The sequence below is a fragment of the Grus americana genome, chromosome 24, assembly GCF_028858705.1.
Source record: "Grus americana isolate bGruAme1 chromosome 24, bGruAme1.mat, whole genome shotgun sequence".
Lineage (NCBI taxonomy): Eukaryota > Metazoa > Chordata > Aves > Gruiformes > Gruidae > Grus > Grus americana.
The window spans coordinates 5,877,793-5,900,585 of NC_072875.1; the positions used below are offsets into that span (position 1 = coordinate 5,877,793).

Consider the following 22,793-nt stretch of genomic DNA (forward strand, 5'->3'; position numbering starts at 1 on the left):
CTGTGTCCCCATGCATCCCGGCGAGCAGATAAATGTCCCTCCCGTGCCCCGCCAGCCCCGAGGGACCCCAGCAGCCACGGTGACACGGGCACCCTGTTGCTTTCTGTAAGGCAAGGTCTGCACTTACAGACTGTTTGCTTAACCCCAGCCCCGCTCCCTCGCATCACCTTATTCCTCAAGGTGCAGTAGCTGGTGCTAACGAGGCAGGATCTGGCCAGGACCTCTAGCTGGGACAGGCTTCCCGATCATCGTTATCTGAGCATGGGCAATACCAGATCGTGCTCAAGGCAAAAGCCAGCATCAGCTCCGGTGCAAAGCATCCTGTTTCAGTCCAGGGTGGGCTCTGCATGTCCGGGTCGATGGGCTGTAGCCAAAATGCCGCGGGTACCACTGTGAAGCATGCCAGACCCTGCACTCTGCCTCTCCATCAGCCGATTACCACGCACGTAACTCAGACTTCAGTGCTACGCCGGCACAGAGGAAGCCTTCATCTCTCAATTTCCTGAGCTTTTGCAGGTGGAAAGCTGACCCTCGCAGTTACTTTAATGAAGCCTTTTGCTGGGTAATGAAATGCACTCGAGCTGCTTTGCTCCCAGATCAAACCGGGAACGCGCACTACGGCTCAGCCACGGCGAGAGCTAATTCTTGCCGCGTGCGAGCCGGCTCCGGCCCGCTCAGGGAAGGGCCTTTGGTTAGTTAGGAAGCGGAGTGTTATCTGAGCCTTTGCACAAACTAGAGTCAGATTTGCACGCGGAGCATCTGAAGGCCACCGGCTGTGTCGTTATTTTATCAGCAGGCAGCGCTGTGCTACAGAGAAGCAGATTCTAGGTCAGGCATAAAAGGGATTTTTTTTTTTTTTTTCTCCCCCCCTCTCCTTTTTTGCAGCGCACGCTGCTGCAGGCCTGCTGGATGTAAGGCTGCAATTTGTGTGTCTCCAAAGGATATTGATTTTGGGGTAACGCCTTCATACCTTGCCTTTCAGTTGCGTTGAGTAGTGATGAGCTCAGCGGTTTTGACAGTGAAGTTCCCGGGTGGGAATTTCAGCGTGGGGCTGAGGGCGCGGGGCGACGTCGCAATTCGTCACGGCAGGTCGCACGTGAAAACTCGCTTCAACGCTTTCCGAAGCTCACGGGGCGGCACGGGGCAGTTGGGTCAGCCTGGGACGGTGGGATGCACGCGTGCGTGCACACAGGGTGCTCGGTTCGGCTGCCGAATGCGCGAGGGAACAGCGCACGTGCAAAGTTGCGGGGTGGCCGTGCGTAGGCGGCTGTGCGAGGTCTGGTGCAGGGGGGAGCCAAGGTGTGATTTCATTACAGCTGAGCATATTTGCACTAGGCTGAGCTGACAGTAGCGGCACCTGGGATTGCAGCAGCAGGATCCCAGCGGGCGCCCGGGGTGCTCGCCGCAGGAGCTCGCCGTGTTGACGTGCGCGGGGGCGTTACAGAAATCGCATCGGGACTGGCTCAGGGCCTCGCGTCCAAGCCTCCACGTACACGTGCTTTCAAGACGGACGCCTTGGCGTGTGACCACGCTTGCTATTTGTGTACCGCGGGAAGAGATGCTATAAAAGGATCAGCTGGTGGGATGCAGACGGTGCATGCCCTGACAGGAGTCTCCCACATGTATAGTTTGCATGCATTTGTTAGGAGCAAGACGCATACGGTTGACCGGTCGAGCGTGGCAAGCGGCAGCCCATCAGGTCACGCCGGTGCGGAGACGGCAGTAGCAGGATCGCCCGGTTCTGCTGGCCGAGCTCACCGCGTCCCCTGGGGACCGGGGACCTGTGCTCGGTCTCTGTGCCATTGGCACTCACTCCCAGAAACAGCTGTCCAGAGCTAATTTATTTCCTAATGCTGCAGCAATGTTAATTTATAAATTACACTGGTAATTCGAGCTATTATTAATTTCAGATGGTGTAGGGCAAGCCTAATTAAAATATGACACCAATTGCCACACATATGTACCAAGGACTACCGTTTAAAATTTATAGGAATATTAAGTGTGACACTGGTCTCGGAGATGCCTCGCACAGTAATTACAGCGTCTCGGCTGCGGGAGATCTGACGGAAGCGATGGGGAGATGTAAACGAAAGGAAGGGAGAAGTTGTCCCCGTTCGGTGGGCCGTCGAAAACTCGCTCGTGCCGTTAGTTCAGGGGCGAGCGGCGTTTCTCCGGGAAGTTTGGCAGACGTGTCCTGATTGCCGGGTTTCTTTACTTAACTCTGCATTTGTTGTAACGCCGCGATCTCCGTCAACCTGGAGACTATCGCGGCCCAACACCTGCGCCTCGCCAGCCGAGCGCCGTGGGTTTCCAGGAGCGCTTCAAAGGAAAGCGGGCTCTTGCAAGGAATGGGGAGGGGGGGAGCCGTGAGATGCCAGACGAAAGGAAAGGCTGCTGAGCGCATCTGCCAGGCTTGGAGCTAAAGCAGGAGCCCAGGCAGGGGAGACCCCCGCCACGGGGACCGCAGAAATGAGCCTGGAGCGGCACAGGGGCAAAGCGATTCAGCCGAAGGGAGATGGCAGCAAAAGTTGTGGGGCCGTGAGTTAACTGAAGCTGAAGAATTAGCGCGGGGTGTCTGCGTAGAGACGGGCGAGCCCGGCGGTGCCTCCCAGGGATGCGGAGAGGCCAGGGAGAGGTGATTTCAGGTTATCCTAGCAGGGTGCAGGTTTGGTGAGGACCCCCCCGCCCATCCTGCGCATGCTGGGGACGTTACCTCCAGCCAGTGATGCTCTTGGCAGGGCTGGGGCCACCGCGGAGGTCCGGTACTTGCAGACACCTTTCCGGCAAGGTTTTTCTTGGGCACAGGCGCGTGGGGATGCTGGCACTTGCGGGGTGGACCCGATGGCGGTGTGACATGGTCACAGATGGTGGCAGGGGCTTGCCATTCCTCCCCTTCGCTCACAACCCTCTCCCTCTGTCCCTGCAGCCGTGGGCTTCATCAGTGAGGATGAGTACCTGGAGATCACGGGCATCACACGGGAGCAGTCGGGCGAGTACGAGTGCAGCGCCTCCAACGACGTGGCAGCGCCCGTCGTCCAGCGAGTCAAAGTCACCGTCAACTGTGAGTAGCCTGAGGGATGTCGGGGACCGGGGAGGGAGCGGGTCACCGTGCTGCCCCACGAGGGGATGGGACGTTGGCAGTGGGGAATTGGGGTGAACACAGCCCAGAGCTGAGACAGATGGTGGCACTTTGCTGAGCAGGTGGTGTTTTGCCCTTTTTTCCCCTTTCTTTTTTTTCTACCACCTTTTTTTTTTTTTCTTTCATTTTTTTTTTTTCTACCACCTCCTCCTCAGCCATCTCCATCAACCTGGGTTTTCCGCCCATGGTGAGATGCTGTGCTGATAACCCCCGGGGAGAGGAGACAAGTGAGCAGTAAATAGGAATTTTTTTTCCTTTAGAAAAAAATGTGAGAGAGAAAGAAAGAGAACAAGGAAGCAAGCAGCACCGGTCCTGCCCAGAGATAGAGGTGAAGATGCCCCCAAACTCCCCTCTGGCCACTCCTTCAGCTGTGTGGGGTTGGCACAGGGTCACACGTGGTTCCCGATAGTTGTGAGGCTCCATGGAGGAGGCTGGGGTGTGGGGTCCCCCATCAGCCCGACACCCCCTGGACAGCAGCATCAGAGTAGCAGGAGCTGGGCATGGGCTCGGAGACGATTCTGGCTCCTTCCTAAGTGCGGGGAAAGCAAAGGGAGTTTGAGGAGCAAGGGGAGGGGGTGGGATGCCCCAAGCCTACCAGGCGTTGACCCCAGGTTTCCCATTTTCCCCGCAGACCCGCCGTACATCTCAGACGCGAAGAGCACCGGGGTGCCGGTGGGGCAGAAGGGCATCCTGCTCTGCGAAGCCTCCGCCGTCCCCTCCGCCGACTTCCAGTGGTACAAGGACGACAAGCGGTAAGAGCCCGGGCAGGGGGGTGAGACGGGAGAGCACCCACCCGCCCCATGCAAGCTGTGCCCAGTGCCAGCACCTTTGGTGTTTGCTAACCGAGCCCCTCTCGGCAACGGGGCTGCGGTAGCCGGTGGAGTCCCCGGTAACCCTCGGCGCAAGCTGGGTTTGGATGCCGAAGCAAGTCCCCTGCGACAGCAGCAGGTTGTGTTCGTTGGGGGCTAATCCAGGCATCTCGGCAGGCAGGAGCTGCCGCCATTCGGGATCTATTCAAAGCCGTCTGCGGGGTGGAAAATAGATGAGGGGCATTTGAGGGGGGGGATTTTTGCAGGAATCTCTGTCAGATGGGTTTTAGCCTCCGTCAGGGTAAGCAGCGTGGGCAGGACTGCTGCTGTTCTACAGCCTCGTGGTAAATCCCCGCTTGGGGGAAGCATGATGGCCAAGGGCAATATTGGCAGCGCAAATCCACGCACATAGGAGCGGATGAAACCCCTGCCATCTTTTTAAACATGCTGGCACGGAGGCAGTGTCAGCCCTTTGCTCTTGGAAAGGCAGAAGAAACGCCGTGTCGGTCAGGAGACAGGGTTTGCTACGCCGCAGAGACGGCCTGCCTGGCGCTGGGGTGAAAATCACCCTTTTAGGTCAACCAGCAGGTCCCAGGTCCCACCAAAGCAGCAGCACAGGGCGGTGGCTGGTGAGCGAGGAGGGGAGCGGAGCAGCTGGGGCTAGGGTCCCGCTCTGGAGCAACTGTCTCGTTCTGACCCCCAGGCAAAGGGTTTTTAACCCATTTTTTGCATTGCTTCTCCCTGGGAAGCCCAGAGGGGCCGTGGCGCATCCGAACGCAGGATGAGCCATGCAGGTCACTAATAAGGAGGGTTTTAGCTGAAAAAGATGCTTCAGTAGCTACAGGGGAGGCTGGGGCCGTCTGCCTTGCCTGTTTTGGGAGGAAAGGAGCAGGTGGGGTGTACAAAGCGGCGGATGTTTGCGTGGCAGATGAAAGGCTTTGCTCAGAAGTAGGTCAGATCACGGGGGCCCGAGAAGCGGCAGCAGGAATGGGCTCAGCCCGCCCGGATCGGCAGTCGGAGCCTGGCAGGGGCAATAACGGGGATCTGGCACCTCCCGGGAGGAATTAGCAAGTAAAAGAGCCGCAGGAGCAGAGCGGGAGGGGAACACCAGTTCGGGGAAGTCAAAGAACTTGGTTAAGGCTTCAGTGGTTGTGCCTCCTCGCTACACGGTGCTGGCATTTGGGTCCACCCAGAGGCGTTTGCCGCAGCGGCTGTTGCCTGTGCATGCTGCCAGCCCTGTCAGGGGCACGCGGGGAGCTGGCAGGGGTGAGGGAAGAGGAAGGTGCGAGGAAGCATCCTGCAGAGCAAGGCCAAGGCAAGAGGGAAGCCAGGCTCTTCTGCTGGGTCCCCCGCCTTTCCCAGGTACCCTCCCTGGGCGTGTGAGCATCCCTCCCTCTGCACGGCGTTCGGCAAACCCCACAGCTGTCCCCTTCAGCAGGGACTCGGCGTCTGTGAGGATGCCTCTGGACAGGACGGGGACCGTGGGGGCTGGCAGCTAAGGGACGAGGCCCAGCAGAGCAGCGCCCATCTCCCATGTCTCTCCCGATACCTTCCCGTCTCCCTGTTCATGCCCGATCTTCCCCCAAGCTCTCAGGCAGGACCAGGGGATAACAGGCCATGGAAAACAGTGGACGCTTCTCCTCCCGACGCCATCCCCATGACCATCTCCCTTTCTGCTTTTCTCCCAGGCTGGCTGAAGGACAGAAAGGACTGAAAGTGGAGAACAAAGCCTTCTTCTCCAGACTGACTTTCTTCAACGTCTCCGAGCAGGACTACGGCAACTACACCTGCGTAGCCTCCAACCAGCTAGGAAACACCAACGCCAGCATGATCCTCTATGGTGAGTAGTGCCGAGGGAGGGGGCACGGTTTAACGGTGAGACCGCCGGCGTGTGAGACATAGGAAGGGTCTCTCTCTTGTCTTTTGGGAGACACATGCATTTGCTGTTCATCCGTTCTGCCCCAGCACGTGGGCCGGAGGTTGTGATGAAGGCATCCTCCTGTGCTGAACGGAGGAGAGGTGGTGCTCAGCATTGTCACGGCACACCTGGAGACCATGTCATGGGCTGCCGCGCGGTGTGCCCTGTGCCTGCCCAAGAATAACGGGCTACATCACCTTCTGGTCGTGTTTTCCGCTCCTGCCAAGCAGATATATTCTTACTGATGGTGCCAGAGGGAGATGGGAAGGTGCAGAGGGTGGGGAGAGGCAGCAGCTCTCGTCCCGGGGATGTTTTCTCTGTGTGCCGGAGCTGGGATGGGAGCAATGCCTCCATCTGACACTGCTCATGGGCTGTAATGGCTTGACACATTTGTCAAGCCTCTTCAGGCGGTGGCAGAGCCAGAGCAGGGGGCCACGGTCCCCAGATCCCCTTCACCGCCACCGAGAACCGGAGATGTCCGGCAGACCTCATCCCTGGCCGCTGCCGCAGGGATATTTCCCTGCCCGGGATACGGGGCGGGCAGTCCTCACTGCTGAACCGTACCAGAGGAGTGAAGGCTTGGGGACCTCTGTCCTCTCCTGACGTTGTCCTCCTCCTTGCCATCCATCCCCCCGTGGCAAGTGCTGACTGTGGGTGACATTAACAGTGGCCCGTGTTAAGCGAACCGCAGAGCAGCGCGGAGGTTGGCATTAATCAGCGCTAAGAGCATTTGATGGAAAGCACCAGTTTCCTACGGCCTCGAGCCATCCTGCTATTGCAAACTCTTTCCTAGCGTGTACAAAGGATTTAATTAAACCCACAGAGACCATGGAGGAGAACCCCTCTTCCGTAGGAGAGACAGGGCTGGAGCGCAGCAGGGTCCCGGTGGGTCCAAATGTGGGGGCTTGGCCGGCTTGTAGGCATGCGGTGGTTGCAAGAAGTGAAAGGAAAACCCAGTAAAAAGAAGAAAGCACTGTGCAGTAGGAGGAATGGTGTTCCTGGAAATCCGGTCTCTTTGCCGCTGTCCTCCTGCATATCTTTGCAGAAGGCAATGCCTATCTTGTGTTTCCTTTCCGTCGCGTACGGGCGTGGGAAGCGTTTCTGGTTCAGTGGGAGAGGGTGCGGTGAGCAGCTTGGCAGGGGCTCGGTAGGTGCTTCCGTGGTGTTGGTGACCCTTTTGCAATGGCCGTGCAGTGTGTTGTGTCACTCCCCCCAAGAGCAGCATGCCCTTTTTTCCTCCCTGATAATTTTGTTCTCCCTGGAAGGGGGACGATGTATCGCCGACCAGCTGCCATCATCCCGGGCATCTCCGTGGTCCGCTTCTCGCTGTCCTCGGGGAGGGGCTGGAGGTGGTTCAGGGGAGCCCCCAGCCAGGGAAGAGGTTTGTCTGGGGAGAGCGGGGGATGCCAGGCAGGCAGCATCACAGGAAGGGCTTGTCCTCACCTGCTGTCGCTATCGGCAGTCGCGCCGGGTTCTCCTGAGCTGCTGCAGAGGAGTTCGTCCTGTCTCCGTGCTCAGCTCAGTGCCCGCAGCCCCCGTGTAGAGCTAACCTTGGGTGTTAACGAGCCTAACAACCATTTGTTCCCCAAAAAGGTCTGATGAACGTTAATGTCTTTACCTGCCCGTTAAGCCATCATTAGCGTTGCCTAGGAACTATCTCAGTTCTCTTCCCCACTGGGCTTCCTGGTAATCGGTGTCCCAAATAACCCCGGTCTTCAGGGAGACGGACACCTCCGGCTCCATCCTTAGGGTGGCTGTGCCAAGCACCCGGCGTAGCCTGGGCTACATGTACGGCCTTAGCCTTGACGGTGTAGGCTCCCTACGGGTTTATGGGGGTGGAAATCTTAACTAGCGTGAGACCTCGGTCTGGCGTCCGCAGATACAGGCTGGGTGAAAAACCCCCCAGGTTAAAGACATCTTCTCCCTTCTGACGGCTTTGAGAGCTGTCAGGTATTTGGTTTCTGACCCAGGAGCGATGTTTCGTATGGCGCGTGCCGTCGTGGCAGCGTCGGGGAGGGCGCGGTGAAGCATCCTGCCAAAGTCTATTTCGTGATTCCCCCTTCGCTTTGTCCGTCTGTGACTCCCATCAGGGAACAAAATCGGATTCCTTTGACTGTGATTTCCATCAAACCACACTGATTTAATGATCCTTTCAGTCTTTATTAGTCCCCTTGGGGAAGGGACGGTTCCCCAGGCCACCCAACCCCACAGCAGACCCAAGGGGTCCCCCGTCTCCTGGCACAGGGCTCCCCAGCACCACCGGGAACAACCCCCCTGTAATTAGCAGCAATTTGGTTGGCCCTGCACGTCGCTATCGAGCATCATTGGAACAAGCTCGCTGGTCCCTAAGCAACCAGACCCTTTGGTCCGGCAATTAATATGTCTTTATTTATTGTAATGGAAGATGAGAGGGGAGTGGCATGCGATGGCTGCGCTACCTGTCGCACGAGAAACATCTCACCTGGGTGGTTCTGGGGGGGCAATTTTGTATGTATCCCCTTTACCCTGAGGCCAAGCGAGTGTTTTGGGGGTTTTTTTTTCCCCACCAAAGGGAGGTTTAATCCCTGCAGGTACTGAGACGTGAGCTTTTCCGTGGCCATGTGACAGAGGCTAATGTAGCGTACATCTTTTAATCCTTTTTTTTTAATCTGATTTTTCAGGGAGGTCAACTGGTGCTTTATTTAACATGTAGCACTTGTTATTATAGGCCTGCCGCCTCATTCAGCGGCTCATTTGGTGCTGTCTGTGACGTGATGGAGTGCTCAGTGAAACCACATCATTTTGTGGAGTTGGGAAAAAAAAAAAAAAAAAAAGCTCTCCACTTCTCCCCCATCGTGCGGTCCGCATCATTTCCCGGAGGCTGGTGTCGGGCGATCAAACAATTTAGGATGTTGCAGGCTATCAAGAGGGATGGGCGATGAACAGGAGGAACACGGGGGAGAGCTGAACCCCAAAAATCCCTTTACTTTTTGCTCGGGGTGCTATCGCGGACTTTGCAGAACCGCCCCCCGGCCCAGGTCTGAGGTCCCGCAGACGGCTCCTCCCAGCTCCTGTAGTCTGGATGGGGGGGACCGTGGCCCCAGAGCAGCAGGGTGCAATTCAGGCAGCAGCATCACACTTGCTGCCCCATCTGCCTGTTTTCCCTGGCCCCAGGTTGAGGGCAGGCTGAGCGAAGCGTCTCGAGCCTGCGCTTTCCACTGCCCTTTTTGCCTTAACTTTCGCTTGTTCTTTAATTTTTAGAAGAGACAACTACCGCTCTGACACCCTGGAAAGGTCAGTAATTCGGGGATCCCCGCAATGCTCCGTTTCCCTCTGGGCCCCTCCAGCTCCTGCCCCAAATTATCCAGGCGGGACCTGCGGCAACCCCACCGCATCCCGCGATGAATTAGGGCTTTCTCGCTGTGGTCTAGCTGCCCTCCCGTCCTGCGTCCTCCCCGCCAGCCTCCTGTGCCCGTCTGGTGGTGCTCTGTGCCCTCTGCATGCCCTGTCCGTCCCCACCGCGGTCTCCTACTCCCTCGCTCCCTCCCCGTGGCCGGGGGAGGGGGGTAAGCAGGGATGTCTCTGTGGTCTGCTTTCCCCGTGTTGCTGTGTCAATGGTCTTGTGGGTCCTTCCTCCTCGGGGATGCTTCTACCGCCTTTTTTTCTGGGATGCGGTAAGGATGGAGAGGTGTCCCGTCCTCTTCCCGATGTTATTCGTGGCCAGGGCGGCCGGCTTTCTGCCGTGCCATCTTTATCGACCGGCCAACTGGCTTGGTGTCATCTTGATTTTGGGGTTCCATAGCCAGGCGGCTTCATTGGTGATGCATTGAGTGGTCAGCCCTCGGGATGACTTGTAGACGTCGGGAGGGCTGCGGAGGTAGCGCAGAGGTAATCGCGTCTCCGGATCTGCCCTCATGCACGGCTTTGGGGGATGCCAGGATTTGGGGCTAAGCGGGAGGCGCTGCGAGGTGTCTGTGAGTGTGTTGGAAGAGTACTACTGGTGGGACACCAAATGGTTAATGGTCCTCAGCGCCCCGGTCGGGCTGTGGAGCAAGGGGATGTGTCCTGGGTTTCAAAACACAGGTCGATCTGACCTCGTGGGCAGCCCTGCTCAGTCAGGGCACCAGCCCGGGCACCAGCCCGAGGTCTCTTCCCACCCTAGTGTTCCCCTGGGCCAACATTTTGGGGTGTTTTGGTGAAAGCCACTGGGTCAGGCACCTTCCGTGCCTTTTCCCACGGTGAGCTGTGAGCTCCTGACCCCCAAGGTGGGCTTCCCTTGGTGCAGACGGGCTTTCCTCTTCCTGACCACCCTCTTCGTCCCACCTCATTCTTCTTGAGATGGTCTGGGGCGGTGGGCAGAGCGCGTTGTTGGCGACGAGGCTGGGTACTGCCGGCGCTCTGGGATGGCTGGTACCGTGCCCTCGAGGATGGGGATGCCGAGGGAGCTCTCACATGGGGCGACGCCATCATGTGCGATAGCGCCGGGGGCTGAAACGGCGTGGGTTTTGTTGTTTTTATTATTTATTTGCTGGTTTATGGGGTTTGTTGCCTTTGTGGCTAATCCCCATGGGCGTTTCTCTCCTTTCCTGCAGGCCCCGGTGCCGTGCACGACGGGAACAACGGCGCGTGGCGGCGAGGCGGCTGCGTGTGGCTGCTGGCCCTCCCGCTCGCCCAGCTTGCCCGCCAGTTTTGACCCGAGAGCCGGCCCGCGGAGTAGCGGCGGCGACGACCACGGCCAGCGAGCGCAAGCAGAAAGGAGAGGAGGAAGAAGAAGAAGAAGAAGTGTTCACCGTTTCCGAAAATAATCATAAGAATTGAGAGAGTATCCGGCCAGGCCACCTGGGGGAGGGGGAGAGAGGAAAAACACGCAAAAAAAACCCAAACCAACCGCAACGGGAATTTGGAAAGGAGAGAGGAAAAAAAAAAAAAAATAATCCAAGGCTTCCTGCTGAAGATGCAACGCGACTGAGTCTTTTTCTTTTCCCCCTATTTTTTTTTTTTTTTGTCTCCCACCCCTTTTTCCCCCCGTTTTCTGCCGTGGGCCAGCGCGGAGGTCCGGTGGGGCCGTCGGGGTGCAGTGCTCCCCCCCACCACCCCGGTCCCCTTCGCCGCCTGCTCCCCTCTGTCCGGACGCGCTGGTTTTCTTCTTTGCTGAGATTTCCCCGTCTTCTCATGGACCGTGCCGCCATTTGTGTTCCAGAATATATATATATATATCCACGTATACATATATATATATATATATGTATAGATATATAGATCTTCGACAGTTACCACACCGCCACGAATGGAAAGGGAGGAAGGAGACCGGCGTCGAGCCACGCGTTCATCATACCACCCGTGGACATCGTGAATGATAAGGGATTCTGAGTCATGGTTAATTTTATTAATTATATTTTCTGATACGAGCCTAGAACTCTTAGATCCTAAAAAACAGAAATGCAAAAAAGAGGGGGGGGTGGGGGGGAAGAAAAAAGAGAAAACACACAAATCCAGAAAGGAGAGGGGGAGCAAGCGGAGAGAAGTTGTTGATTCACCGCGCGACCGAGGAGGCGACCGGCCGAGGAGGTTTGCGAGCCCGGCGACTTGGCACGGAGGAGGAGGAGGAGGAGAAAGATGATTCCCGCACCGACCCCCCCCAAACCGGCCCAAAAAGCGGTCGTCCGAACAGTTCCTGCCAAGGGCACGGGCGACGTTCGCCGCGCGTCGACGCAGAGGGAGACGCTGAATCTTTTTATGGGATATATATATACAGTATATATAAATATACATATATATATATAATTTTTTTTTTTTTTGTTAGCGTTCTAGCCACGGTTCCCGGCAGGATCCTTCCGCTGCCATTACTGCATGCTGTATATGGAGTTAGGTGTGTATCGGTCCTCAACGAGACGAGCGTCTCGGTCCACGCGTCCCCGAATCCCCTCGCCTTTCCACCCTCGGGTCACCGGCACGCCGGGGATGACGGGCCGCGGGGGGACCGGGACCCCTCTCCATCACCTTCCACCGCACGGCCCCGGCCCCTTCACGGCAGAATAAAGCGAACCGAGGGACAAAGGGAGATCTATATAGCTCAGTTTTATATTTTTTTATATATATATATATGTATGTATATGTGTGTGTGTGCGCGTGCGTGTGTGTGTGTGTATATATATATATAAAAAAACCCCAACCAAACAAAAATAAGTAAGGAAAAGAAGGCGAAGCGATCGGCACCGAGCCGTCAGCCGTAACGCGGGACCAGTCGCCTCGCCGTACGTTTTGGCGGGGGTCTCTCCCGCGGTCGGTTTTCCTCCTTCGGTTTCCTTTCCTTCCCTGCGGCCGACGGGCGGGGGGCACGCGGCGGGGGGGGGAGCCCGGGTGCGGGCGGGCGGGCGGCGAGGGGGGCTCTCTCTGCCTATCCATTAAAACGATTGTTCCATGTGGCCGCTCCGTCTGGTTGTGGTGCTCATTGCCGCGGGGGCCGGGGCTGCCCCGCATTCTCCCCCACCCCGCGACGCCGGGGAATGGGGAGGGATGCCGGTGGGGGAGGGATGTCGGGTGGGAGCACCAAATCGTTGCAATGGGTGGGGAGAGCGTCGGAGACGTGGTGCGTGGAACCCGCCGGCGGGGATGCTGTCACAAGGTAAGGCTTTGGTGAGTAGATGGGGAGGATGTGGGGTGCAGCTCTGCCCTATGTCCCCCCGGGCAGGATCCCACCCGGCTGCTCGGAACCCCAAAATGTTTCCATGTAGCCCTTGGCCCGGGCGGCACAACGTTGCAGGGGGATGCTTACGGAGTGGCCAAAGCAAGTCCCACGGGAAGGAGAGATGCAGCGATGCGAGGTGGGTGTAGGAAACTGGGTGCCCCCTGCAAAGCTGCGGCCGGGCGAAGCACGGCGGGACGGAGCCACGTGTTTGGGTGTAGGTGCAACCCACACGGGCCGGGGGTGCGTCTGGGCCGGTGTCTTGGTTTTTTGATGATTTGCAGAAGGTTCCTCGGTGCGTTTGGTCCTCAACCTCGACCGTAGCCTCCAGGCCACTTGCTTCCCCAAGGCATCCAGGATGTTTTTTTAGGATCAGAAGCCGGTCAGTAGCGATGGCAGAACTGTTGTGGTGGTGGTGTTTGATTTTTTTTTTTTTTCTTGACCCTAGGATGAGTTTGTGCAGCTCAAGAAATGGGCACAGAGAATGGGGAGAGATCAAAAGGGATGGCAAGGTGTTGCTTTGCGGTGTGACATGTGGCTGCTGGGGGAGAGCCGTGCCCTTGAGGCTTCACGGCACATCCCAAGTGAGGGACGGGGGTAGCGAGGACGTGGGAACGGGACGGCTGGGCACAGAGTGTTCTGCATCCCAGGGCCGGGATGGCACAGGGGGAGGCAGCCGGCCAGCCCAGCCCCACGGGGGGACGCTGGAGCCAGCCCTCCTGCACCCCTGGTTTATAGGAGAGCGTGTTGTGGCCAGTTTTGCCTTTGGCAGCAGATACGCCTCTCCCAGGGGAAAAGATGGTGGCGGTCTTCGTGCAGGTCTTAGGATGCCCAGGCGGGGACGGTCCATGGTAGAGCAAGCCTGGCGGGAGAGGCAGCACCCAGCTGCTCGGGGGTGTGGGGAGGGACCCGACCTGGCACCCAAGGAAAGGGTATGGAGGTACCGGGGCTGTCTCCCTCGCCTCCTCCCTTTAATGTCAAACTTTTTGGTGCTCTAGGTCAGATAGGCAGGGGTGCCCGGTGGCAGGGTTTGAGGGACAAAGAGTGAGTTAAAGGGGGAGAGGCTGGTTGATGGATGCATTTATGTATTAATTCATTGACATATGTCTTGGTGGGAGGGGGAGGGATGGATGTCATGGCCTGAAATACACCCCCCATCCCCCTGGACGTAGCAGCTGCGGTCCCTGTCCGTAGGCACAGGTCAGGCGTTGCCAAGGGCCGTGGAGGAAATCCTCCCTGGAGCCAGTGGGCACCCCCCAGCCAGGCTTATGGTGGGGAAGGGGCCGTGTCACCTCCCCCAGCACTCGGTGATCTTATAAAAGGGGATGCCAGAGGCGAGGCGTGGGGATGTGCCATGAGCCGGGGCATGGGATGCATCGGGGCTGAATGCATCGGGGTGAGCGTTCCTTCGTGGCACCTGTGGTTAGACTGCACCAGTCCTGGCTCCCTCACGGGCTTTTATTTTTGAGGAGGCTCAAAACAGAGAGCTTCCCGCAGTGATGACCCATGCCACTTGCTGTGCAGGATGTCACTCGTCCCGTGCCCGAGGTCCAGAGGTTTTTGGTCATAGAGCCCAGAGAGCTGCAGGGGCAGCGGTGTTCGGGGCAGGCGGGGTGGTTCTCCCCTCCCGGACCCCTCTCCCAGGGAGGCCGGTGGGTTTTGGGAAGCACTTACCTTTTTGCCAGGGTCACCTGAGGGGCACAGCAGAGATGTTCCTGATGTATGGAGATGTGGTAGTTCGTGGCGGTGCCGGGATGGAGCCGTTTGCTCGGCTGCAGCAGCGCACCAGTGCCCGCCGTCGGTGGGAGAGCAGTTTGCTGTGGGACTTGGGGATAAACTCTCGGGACCAGGCTTTTCATCTGTATGTCAGGGAAGGCAAAGAGAGGCTCACTCCCACCGAGGGGATTGCACAACGGAAGCGACCCCCCCTGATGCATCCAACATCATCCCAGAGCCCCCAGTACCCCCCCAGTCACCCCCGGTGCCTCCAGTGGCTTTCCTTCCCATCCTGGGACATACGGCCGAGGGACATCAGCCTCGGGATTTCCCCTAGGGAACCAGGGATGCTCATCCCCCCCGGTTGCCCCACGCAAGCTCCATCGGCGGCACGCAGCAATGAGGGGACCAGGCGCCCAGAGGTGATCGGGGAACAGCCGCCTTGTCCTCGGGCTGGTCAGTGAGGCGTGGGTCCCAAAAAATCTCCTGGCAGTGAGTCCCAGATTAGGGGAGCTTGTTGAATGGTTTCTCCCAGTTGATGGGGTAGGGGAGTGCGGCATCTCCTGGCATTTTAAGGGTGAGACTGTAGCTGTGCCGGGGAGATGCCGAGGGACATGGCTCCTTCTCCTCACGGTCTTTGCCATCTTTGCCGAAGACATTTTTGTCCGTGTCATGTGCCGTCAGATCGCGATAGGAACAAACTACCCTTAGGAGCGTGTCGTCTGCCAAGGCATCCCTTGTGCGGGGGTAAGGTTTAGTTGTCGGAGCGGGCGTTGTTACGAGATGATGGAGAAGATGCTGGGAACGGCTGTGTCACCAGATGATCACGCCGCTCCTGCCAAATGTAGGTGAGCGATGAGAGCAAAGCTGGTCCTTACCCTGCAGAGGCTACATCAAAAGGTACGTGCTCATCGGCGGCCGGGGGACGGAGGCGGGTGGGACACGGGACCCATCAGTTCCCGGCAGGAGATGGGGTGACGGACGGCCCAAAAGGGCAGTGAGCCCCCGGTCGGGGGGCTCGAAGTGTTGCAGGGGGCAATCGAAAGAAACTCCACCTAAATGTCGGGCGACGCTACAGGAGCGATGGAGGTCCCGGGTATGCGGGAACCCTCCCGGCTCGGCACATCGGGTACCACGTCCCTCCCCGGGATGTGCGGGGTCCGCGAAGCAAAGCCCCGAAGGTACAAAGTTCGTCAAACTTTATTGATACACTGCACAATCACAACCATCTCTTATTCTTGTCGAATTAGAAAAGGTTACAACTACAATGTAACATGCACAAATCTCAGGTAGTATAGCCACCCTTGGAATACAATGATCGACGGAAACTCAAGACCGGCTGTCCCGGCCGTCGGCAGGAGAGACCCAGGAGCTGCGCTCCCCCCACCCCGGGCGCCCGGCCACCCCCCGAGCGTCCGAGAGCAATGGTTACGAAGGGGTCCGCCGGCCGTGCCACGGCGGGGCCGGCCTCAGACAGCCAACACGTTCCTCACAATGGCACGTTACATGGCACGAGAAAGTCGAACGCCGTCCCGGCGGGAGGAGGACAGGGGAGCCGACCCAACCCGGGGAGAAGGAGGATGGGGCAGGGGTGGCCCCGGCACCAGGTCCGCTGGTCTCGGCATGCGTTGCAGTGTCTCGGCATCACCTCCGCTCTCTGATATGCCATGGCCTCTGGTCCCACGTGTCTGGGGCTAGTTTGGCATTTCTGCTGCGGGGACAGAGAAATTGGGGGCTGGCCCGGGAGGGGACACAGGGAGGCAGCGGGGGGTGGGCGTCGCAGGGTGGCGTGGACCGGTGAAGGCTTTGGGGCAAGGCATCTCCTGCGCCCGAGGGTACATGGGGAAGGACGTGCAAGTCGCCGTGCCAGCTGAAGACGGTGCCATCCCTGCCCCATGAAGGTGCCTGGGGCCGTGGGGTAGGACTCAGATTGCTGCTGGTGACACTTTTCCGGGACACCAGTGGAGAAGCGGAGCAGCACTGCAGGGAACGCAGGTTGCGGACTCACCTGGTCCGTGCCGTGCTGGATGCGCACTCATCAGGTAAGCCGTCATGTCGGGCCAGTGCTGGAGCGGTTTCTGCTTCGGTCTACGTGGTTTTTGCCAGTCAGCTGCGGTACATGTCGAATGTCGAGGGTGTGAGGGGCAGGAGTGTCTGCTGAGATTTTGTAGCTGTTGGTTTTGGTTTTTTTTTTTTGGCGACGACCATGTGCCACATGCCGGTCAGCGCGGGTCCCGGGCAGCCCATTGAGAGCAGGGACGAGGAGAGGGCACGGCTGCTTAGAGGAAGGGACGGTGGCACGTCGCAGCCTCGAGGTTGGGGTTAGTTTTTTTTTTTCCTATCTTGCATGCTGAGGACCATCAGCCCCAGCTCCCTCGCAGCCACAGAAAGCAGGACAGCGGGGCAAGGAGGTTTTGGCAGCGGCAGAGTTTGCGTGGGAAAGGCAGCGTGTGCGGGGCCATTGCTGTTAAGCCATCTTGCTTATGGAGGGAGAAGGAAGAGGCAAGGCACGGGGAGGCGTCGGGTCAGGACGGGGATGTTTTGTGTCGCTGTAGAGTTGTGTCCCTGTTGCAGGCAAAGGGTCTGGTGCTGCTTGTGACTTTTCAGGAGCAGGACGGGAGGGTCCATCCCCGGCCCATGGCCCCAAAGCATTCCCGGGCACCCACGGAGCAGTGGGAAGGCTCAGGGCTTCTGCCACCTACCCGGCGAGGGGGACTGTGGCAGAGGGTGCTGTCGGGTGAGTAAGCCTGTACGCAGGGAGGCCACGCGGCCGTATGGAAGGAAGCAGAGGGTAGAGTCTGGGCGCACTCGTTTTGCTGTCAAAGGCATGTCAGCAAGCAGCGAGCTAGGGGCACAGGAGCCGTCCTCATCCCCGCCGTGCCGGTGCAGCAAATCGGCAGCGCCAGAGCCTCCTCCTCCACGTCGAACGCATCAGACCCTCCTCGAGCAGGGGCACGTGGCGGGCGTGAGACAAGGCAGAGTGCGGATGTTGCAGCTCAGAGCTGGGGCTCCTGTGTTTCTTCCATCCCTCGGGCAGGCAGAGATGCCTGGCCAAATGATACAGGGAGACCATGCTGGGAGACGGACCGGGGAGCTGCAGGGTGGCCGAGGCACAAACCTCGAGGCCGGGAACGCACAGTCCCGTCCCCTCCGGGTGCGTGCAGATGGGCAGGAGCATCGGAGCTGTAGGAAAAAAGGGCTCATCACCTGGTGCTTTGCTGTGTCCTTTAGTGCCTCCACCTAGCGCCGGCGGTGCTGTGCTTTTCATGTGCAGGCTGGGAAGTACTTGCAAGACAAGCCTGGAGGAGCCTCCCTGCCAAGTGCCAGCAGCGCATTGTGGTGAGAGCCGCAGGGCAGGTCCTGGCATTAGGGGGGCAGCAGCGGAGCGGGCAGGGGTCCGGAGCGAGGAGTGGCGACGGTCCCCACGGCCCACGTTCCTGGGAGAGCAGCCTTGTGCCCTCAGGAAGGTGAGGGGTTTTTGGGGCGGGGGGAGGTATGATGATAGCTGGGAGGAAGAGTAGCAGGAGGTGCGTGACCCTTGAAGGATAACTAGTGGTGTAGGGTGACCCCATGGGACCATGCCTCGGCAAGTGGGAAGGACCCTGGAGCAGAGGCGAGGCCAGGCGGCGGGGGACTGGTGACATTGGGGACGCTTAGGGAGGAGCTTTGGCGGCGAGAACTGACATTCAGGACCAAGAGGGCTGAAGGCAGAGCCAGAGGGCTTCAACCTTGGGGTCTTTTTGGGCATAGGCGGTTTAGCAAGATGATGAGACGGACATCCCCGGCGACAGCTCCGGGCAGCGCCCGCCCCGACGGCTCCACGCCACCCACGTCGGAGACGAGGCGGCCACAGGGAGCCCTGTCCATGCTGCACCGCATCCCCGGGGTGACGGTGGCAGGTGAGAGTCCGGTGGCACGTGGTGGGGTCTGTACAGCATAACCGGCGGCGAGAACGATCCCGGCACGTGGGAGACGTGGCCATCCTCGGACGCTCGGCACCGCCGCCCATCCTCCGGCGCATCGCCCGTCCGACAGAGAGGAGTCCTCGGGCGGCGCGGCAGACCGAGCCCGCGGTGGGGGAGAGGCGCGGCGGGGCCTCCCGGGACCCTCCGCTCCCTTATCAAAAGTCGAGGAGGAGGCAAGCGAGGAGGGCGGCCCAAAGGCAGAGGCCGGCGGCCACCCGGGATGCCGCGTTGCCACCGTCGTGCACCGCTCCGGGCCCTGGGCAGGGGAGAGAAGAAGAGGAAGACGAAGGACAGCGTTAAGGCCAGTGGAGAACGGGTGTGATGATAGCATGAAGGGTACCCCCCTCCCCACCATCCCCACGGCTCCCTGGCCCCTTCCGTGTCGCCTTCCCTGGCCAAGGGGTGCTGGTTTGTCTGTTGTTTGGAGAGCGTTGCCGGTGTTGGCGTGGGGTCCAGGTTGCGTTGAGGAGGTAGGTAAGGAGCTCGAAAGACATTTAGGGTTGACATGGTCCTTGTTTGAAGAGGAAGATGCCCCGGCTCACCCTCCTCAGGGAATCCCGCGTCGCAGCACGTCAGGGATGGGCTGTGCGCCTGGCCAGACCCCCGTAGGTAGGAGCAGAAGAGGACAATCGGCGAGGGAGGCTGCCGGGATGCCCATCATGCAGAGGAAGCCTGCGTTTCGGCCAGTAGATATGTCATGAGCGACAGAGATGTGCCACAGAGCAAGAGACACATGCCACTGGGAGAAGCTGGGTGTGCAGGTGGTGGGTCACGGGGTGCAAATACAACTTCATGAACAGTAAGATGCAAAGGGCTGCGAGAGAGTCCCCAGGGATGGCCAGGCTCGGAGACCTTGGGAGCCACGCGACTCGCGGCCGGCAATAAAGGCTCGCCGACGCGGGTGACATCGGCACCTGGACGCATGGAGTCTCAGGGCATGCTTTGGGGCACATTTTGGGGTTGCAAAGGAGTCCAGGAAGGCTGGAAACTCTTCAAGAAGGAAATCCGAAAAGCGCAGGAACAGGCCATCCCCATGTGCCGAAAGACGGGCCAGCGGGGAAGAAGACCGGCCTGGCTGAACACAGAGCTTTGGCTGGAACTCCAGGAAAAAAGGAGTTTATGGCCTTTGGAAGAAGGGGCAGGCCACTCAGGGGGGACTACAAAGATGTTGTGAGGCTATGCAGGGAGGAAATCAGAAGGGCCAAAGCCCAGCTGGAACTTAATCTGGCTGCCGCTGTAAAAGACAAAAAAAATGTTTCTATAAATACATTCACAACAAAAGGAGGGCTAAGGAGAATCTCCACCCTTTATTAGATGCGGGGGGGAAGCATAGTGACAAAGGATGAGGAACAGGCCGAGGTACTTCATGCCTTCTTCGCCTCAGTCTTTAATAGTAAGAGCAGTTGTTCTCCAGGTACCCAGCCCCTGAGCTGGAAGACAGGGACGGGGAGCAGAATGAAGCCCCCATAACCCAAGGGGAAATGGTTAGCAACCTGTTACACCACTTAGACACAGTAAGTCCATGGGGCTGGATGGGATCCACCCAGGGGGACTGAGGGAGCTGGTGGGAGTGCTCACCAAACCACCTTCCATCATTGATCAGCAGTCCTGGCTAACCAGGGAGGTCTCGGTTGACCGAAGGTTAGCAAATGTGACGTCCATCTACAAGAAGGGCTGGAAGAAGGGTCTGTGGAACCACAGGCCTGTCAGTCTGGCCTCGGTGCTGGGGAAGGTTATGGAGCAGATCATCTTGAGTGCCATCCCACAGCACGTACAGGACAACCGGGCGATCAGGCCCAGTCAGCATGGGTTTGTGAAAGGCAGGTCCTGCTTGACCAACTTCATCTCCTTCTGTGACAAGGTGACCTGATTAGCAGATGAGGGAAAGGCTGTGGATGTTGTCTACCTGGACTTTACTAAAGCCTTTTTACACTGTTTCCCACAGCATTCTCCTGGAAATTTGCAGGAGACGTGACGGTAGGCAGCCCTCTTGGCCTCAGGTGTGATGAAACAGCAGAGCTTAAAATTTTCAGCGTCATGAGAAAAAAAAGGACAGCAGAGTTGCTCCCCTGGATTTCAGGAAAGGAAACTTTAAGCTATTTGGGGAGCTATTTAGCACAGTCCCCTGGGAATCTGCTTTTGTGGGATAAGGAGTCCAGGACCACCGGTCCGTTTTTAAGTGCCTTCGGGAGGCACGGGAGTGGCGACCAGCCAAATGAGGAACTGGACCTCAAGAGGAAAAAGAACTCATACTCTTTCTGGAAGTGAGGTCAGGCTTCGTGGGAAGATTAGGGAGCCGTGGTTCGCCTACGCGGGGAAAAGACATGGAAAAGCCCAAGCTTGATTAGTGTTGAAACCGGCCAGTGCTGTGTCAAAGACCAAGAAGGGCGTTTTGAGGACATTAATAGCAAGCGGAGGTCCAGCTCTGTGGTTTGGCGTCTGTTTTCTGCCTATCCACAGCTCAGCATCTGTGCCCCCGGGTCTCTCCCTCTCTGCCTGTGTGTCTGTCAGTCCAGCTCTTTTTCTTCCTCCCTCTCTCTCCGTGTGTCTCTTTCCACCGGGGCTCTCGCTCCTCGCTCTTCCCCCTCCACTCTGTTTGCCTGTCATCTTGTTGCCCTGTCTGTCCCTCTCCCTTGTTCTGCCCCTCTGTGTCTCCCTTGTCTGCTTCATTTTCTGGAGGAGGGATGGCTGCTCGGTATTTCAGCAAGCCTGTCTTGCTGGCTGACTCGATGCTGGATGATTTCTGCTCTAGTCCAGCTTGGTACCTTCTGGCCAAAAAAACAAAGGGCACCTACCGTACAGGATGATGCTGGCATTGGTGTTGCCCAGCTTGTTCGTGGCCACGCACGTGTAGTTGCCATAGTCCTTCTCCGAGACATTGAAGAAGGTCAGCGTGGACAGGCGGCCCTTGCTCTCGATCCGCACGCCCTCCAGCCCGTTCGCTAACCTGCGGGAAATGCGGACGACATGCTTAGAGCGCTGCACCGGCGCTCTGCAACGTACCTTGCCCCCTCCCTCCCCTCCAGCCAACACCGCTGCACACCCACGTGTTCCCCCACAGAGAGGAGCCCTTCGCCCCACCACGCTGCCCAAAAGCACACTGTGCTCTCCATCCCACAACCCATCCCTGACCCACACGGCCCACATTAACCACCATCCCCGGGAGAAACAACCCTGGGACAACCTCAGCCCTCAGCCAAGCACTCAGACCCACCAAAATGAGCTGATCCCAGCCTTCCTCATCACCCCCAGGCCCCGAGGCCGGCGTGGTTGCCCCCCTCCATGCCATGCCCGGTCTCTCCCTCCTCTGCAGCCCCTCACCTGGTGTCCTCCTTGAACCACTGAAACTCCGCCACGGGGACGGCCGAGGCCTCGCACTGCAGGATCCCCTTCTGGCCCACCGAGGCGCCTGTGTTCTTGGCGTTCGAGATGTACGGCGGATCTGCAGAGACGCCGTGCAGAGTCACGCCAGGCTCCATGCCCACCCCACCACAATTCCCCCATCCCTTGCACTCACAGTTGACGGTGACTTTGACTTTCCGCACGTCCGGGACGGCCACGTCGTTGACGGCGCTGCACTCGTACTCCCCGGACTGCTCCCGCGTGATGCCCGTGATCTCCAGGTACTCGTCCTCGCTCACGAAGCCCTGCCCTGGGAGACGTCCCGAACACGTGGCACCATCACCCTTCACCCAGGAAACTTGGAACATCACTTAACAAGCATCCTCACCCTCATACCAGGACACACCAACGGGCCAGCACCTCCACCCTCCACAACAGACACCGGAAAACCCTGGACCACCTTTGTGCCAGCCCAGCCACCTCTACAGGGACATCCATCCATCCCACACGGACTGGGTGAGACCCCCTCCTTGGACCCAGGCGCCTCATCCACCGAGCCCCGAGCATGGTCTCACCTTTCCCGGAGAGGTGCCGCCACGTGACGGTGGGCTCCGGTCTCCCGAAGGCCAGGCACATGAGGGTCACGCTGCTGCCCTCGTTCACGGTGATGTCCGAAGAGATGTTGACAATCTGGGGGGGAACTGCAAGACACAAAAAAAAGAGCAAAGCCACCATCAACACACTGCCCACATGCTGCCGGGAAGCCCCCGCTGCAAGATCTGCCCTGGCACTGGACGTCAGGGTCCGTCCCATCGCTCCGTTCAGTCACTGACCCTGGCATGTCAGACGGGAGCCAGGGACCGGGACAGAGAGCCCTGCTAATACCTCCCTGCTCACCAGCGCAACGCTATTGCTATTTGTGTACCTGGTGACAGTAATCTTTCCCTGGATTACCTCCAATTATTCTAAATTTGCCAAAGGAAGGGTAACCTCCCCCTGCCCTACATCCCCTACGCAGCACATATCCAGGAGCCACGACAGCCTCTCCTCACCACACGTAGACCATGAGAAATGATCGCCGGGTGAGCATACTAACAGCCGGAGAAGCCATCGCTCAGGCAGGGAGACGGAGCACCGTTACCCGCTCTGGCTTTTGCCAGGTTAACGCTTCCTTGTCCGCATAACGTACTTTACAACAGCTTGCTCCTCTGAGCAGCTCCCGTTAGTCCGCATGCACATC

The 22,793-nt window shown here is 58.6% G+C and overlaps 2 protein-coding genes across 13 annotated transcripts in view; one reads left to right on the plus strand and one right to left on the minus strand.

Moving 5' to 3' along the window:
- Nucleotides 1-14,427, plus strand: part of NTM (neurotrimin) — a 341,369-nt gene extending 326,942 nt beyond the window's left edge. For 7 of the 8 annotated variants that reach the window (XM_054803289.1, XM_054803293.1, XM_054803294.1 and 4 more), the window contains 5 exons: nt 2,927-3,061; nt 3,771-3,891; nt 5,637-5,788; nt 9,107-9,139; nt 10,438-14,427. In XM_054803289.1, coding sequence (XP_054659264.1) covers nt 2,927-3,061; nt 3,771-3,891; nt 5,637-5,788; nt 9,107-9,139; nt 10,438-10,538 — 542 coding nt within the window. In that variant the 3' untranslated portion in view covers nt 10,539-14,427. The remainder of the gene's footprint in view (nt 1-2,926; nt 3,062-3,770; nt 3,892-5,636; nt 5,789-9,106; nt 9,140-10,437) is intronic. The other variant, XM_054803295.1, reaches the window with a different exon arrangement.
- Nucleotides 14,428-15,428: 1,001 nt separating this feature from the next.
- Nucleotides 15,429-22,793, minus strand: part of LOC129196204 (opioid-binding protein/cell adhesion molecule homolog) — a 287,692-nt gene continuing 280,327 nt past the window's right edge. For all 5 annotated transcript variants that reach the window (XM_054803281.1, XM_054803284.1, XM_054803283.1 and 2 more), the window contains 5 exons: nt 22,129-22,254; nt 21,729-21,863; nt 21,533-21,653; nt 21,007-21,158; nt 15,429-18,467 (listed from right to left, as the gene is read on the minus strand). In XM_054803281.1, the coding sequence (XP_054659256.1) occupies nt 18,367-18,467; nt 21,007-21,158; nt 21,533-21,653; nt 21,729-21,863; nt 22,129-22,254 (635 nt within the window). In that variant the 3' untranslated portion in view covers nt 15,429-18,366. The remainder of the gene's footprint in view (nt 18,468-21,006; nt 21,159-21,532; nt 21,654-21,728; nt 21,864-22,128; nt 22,255-22,793) is intronic.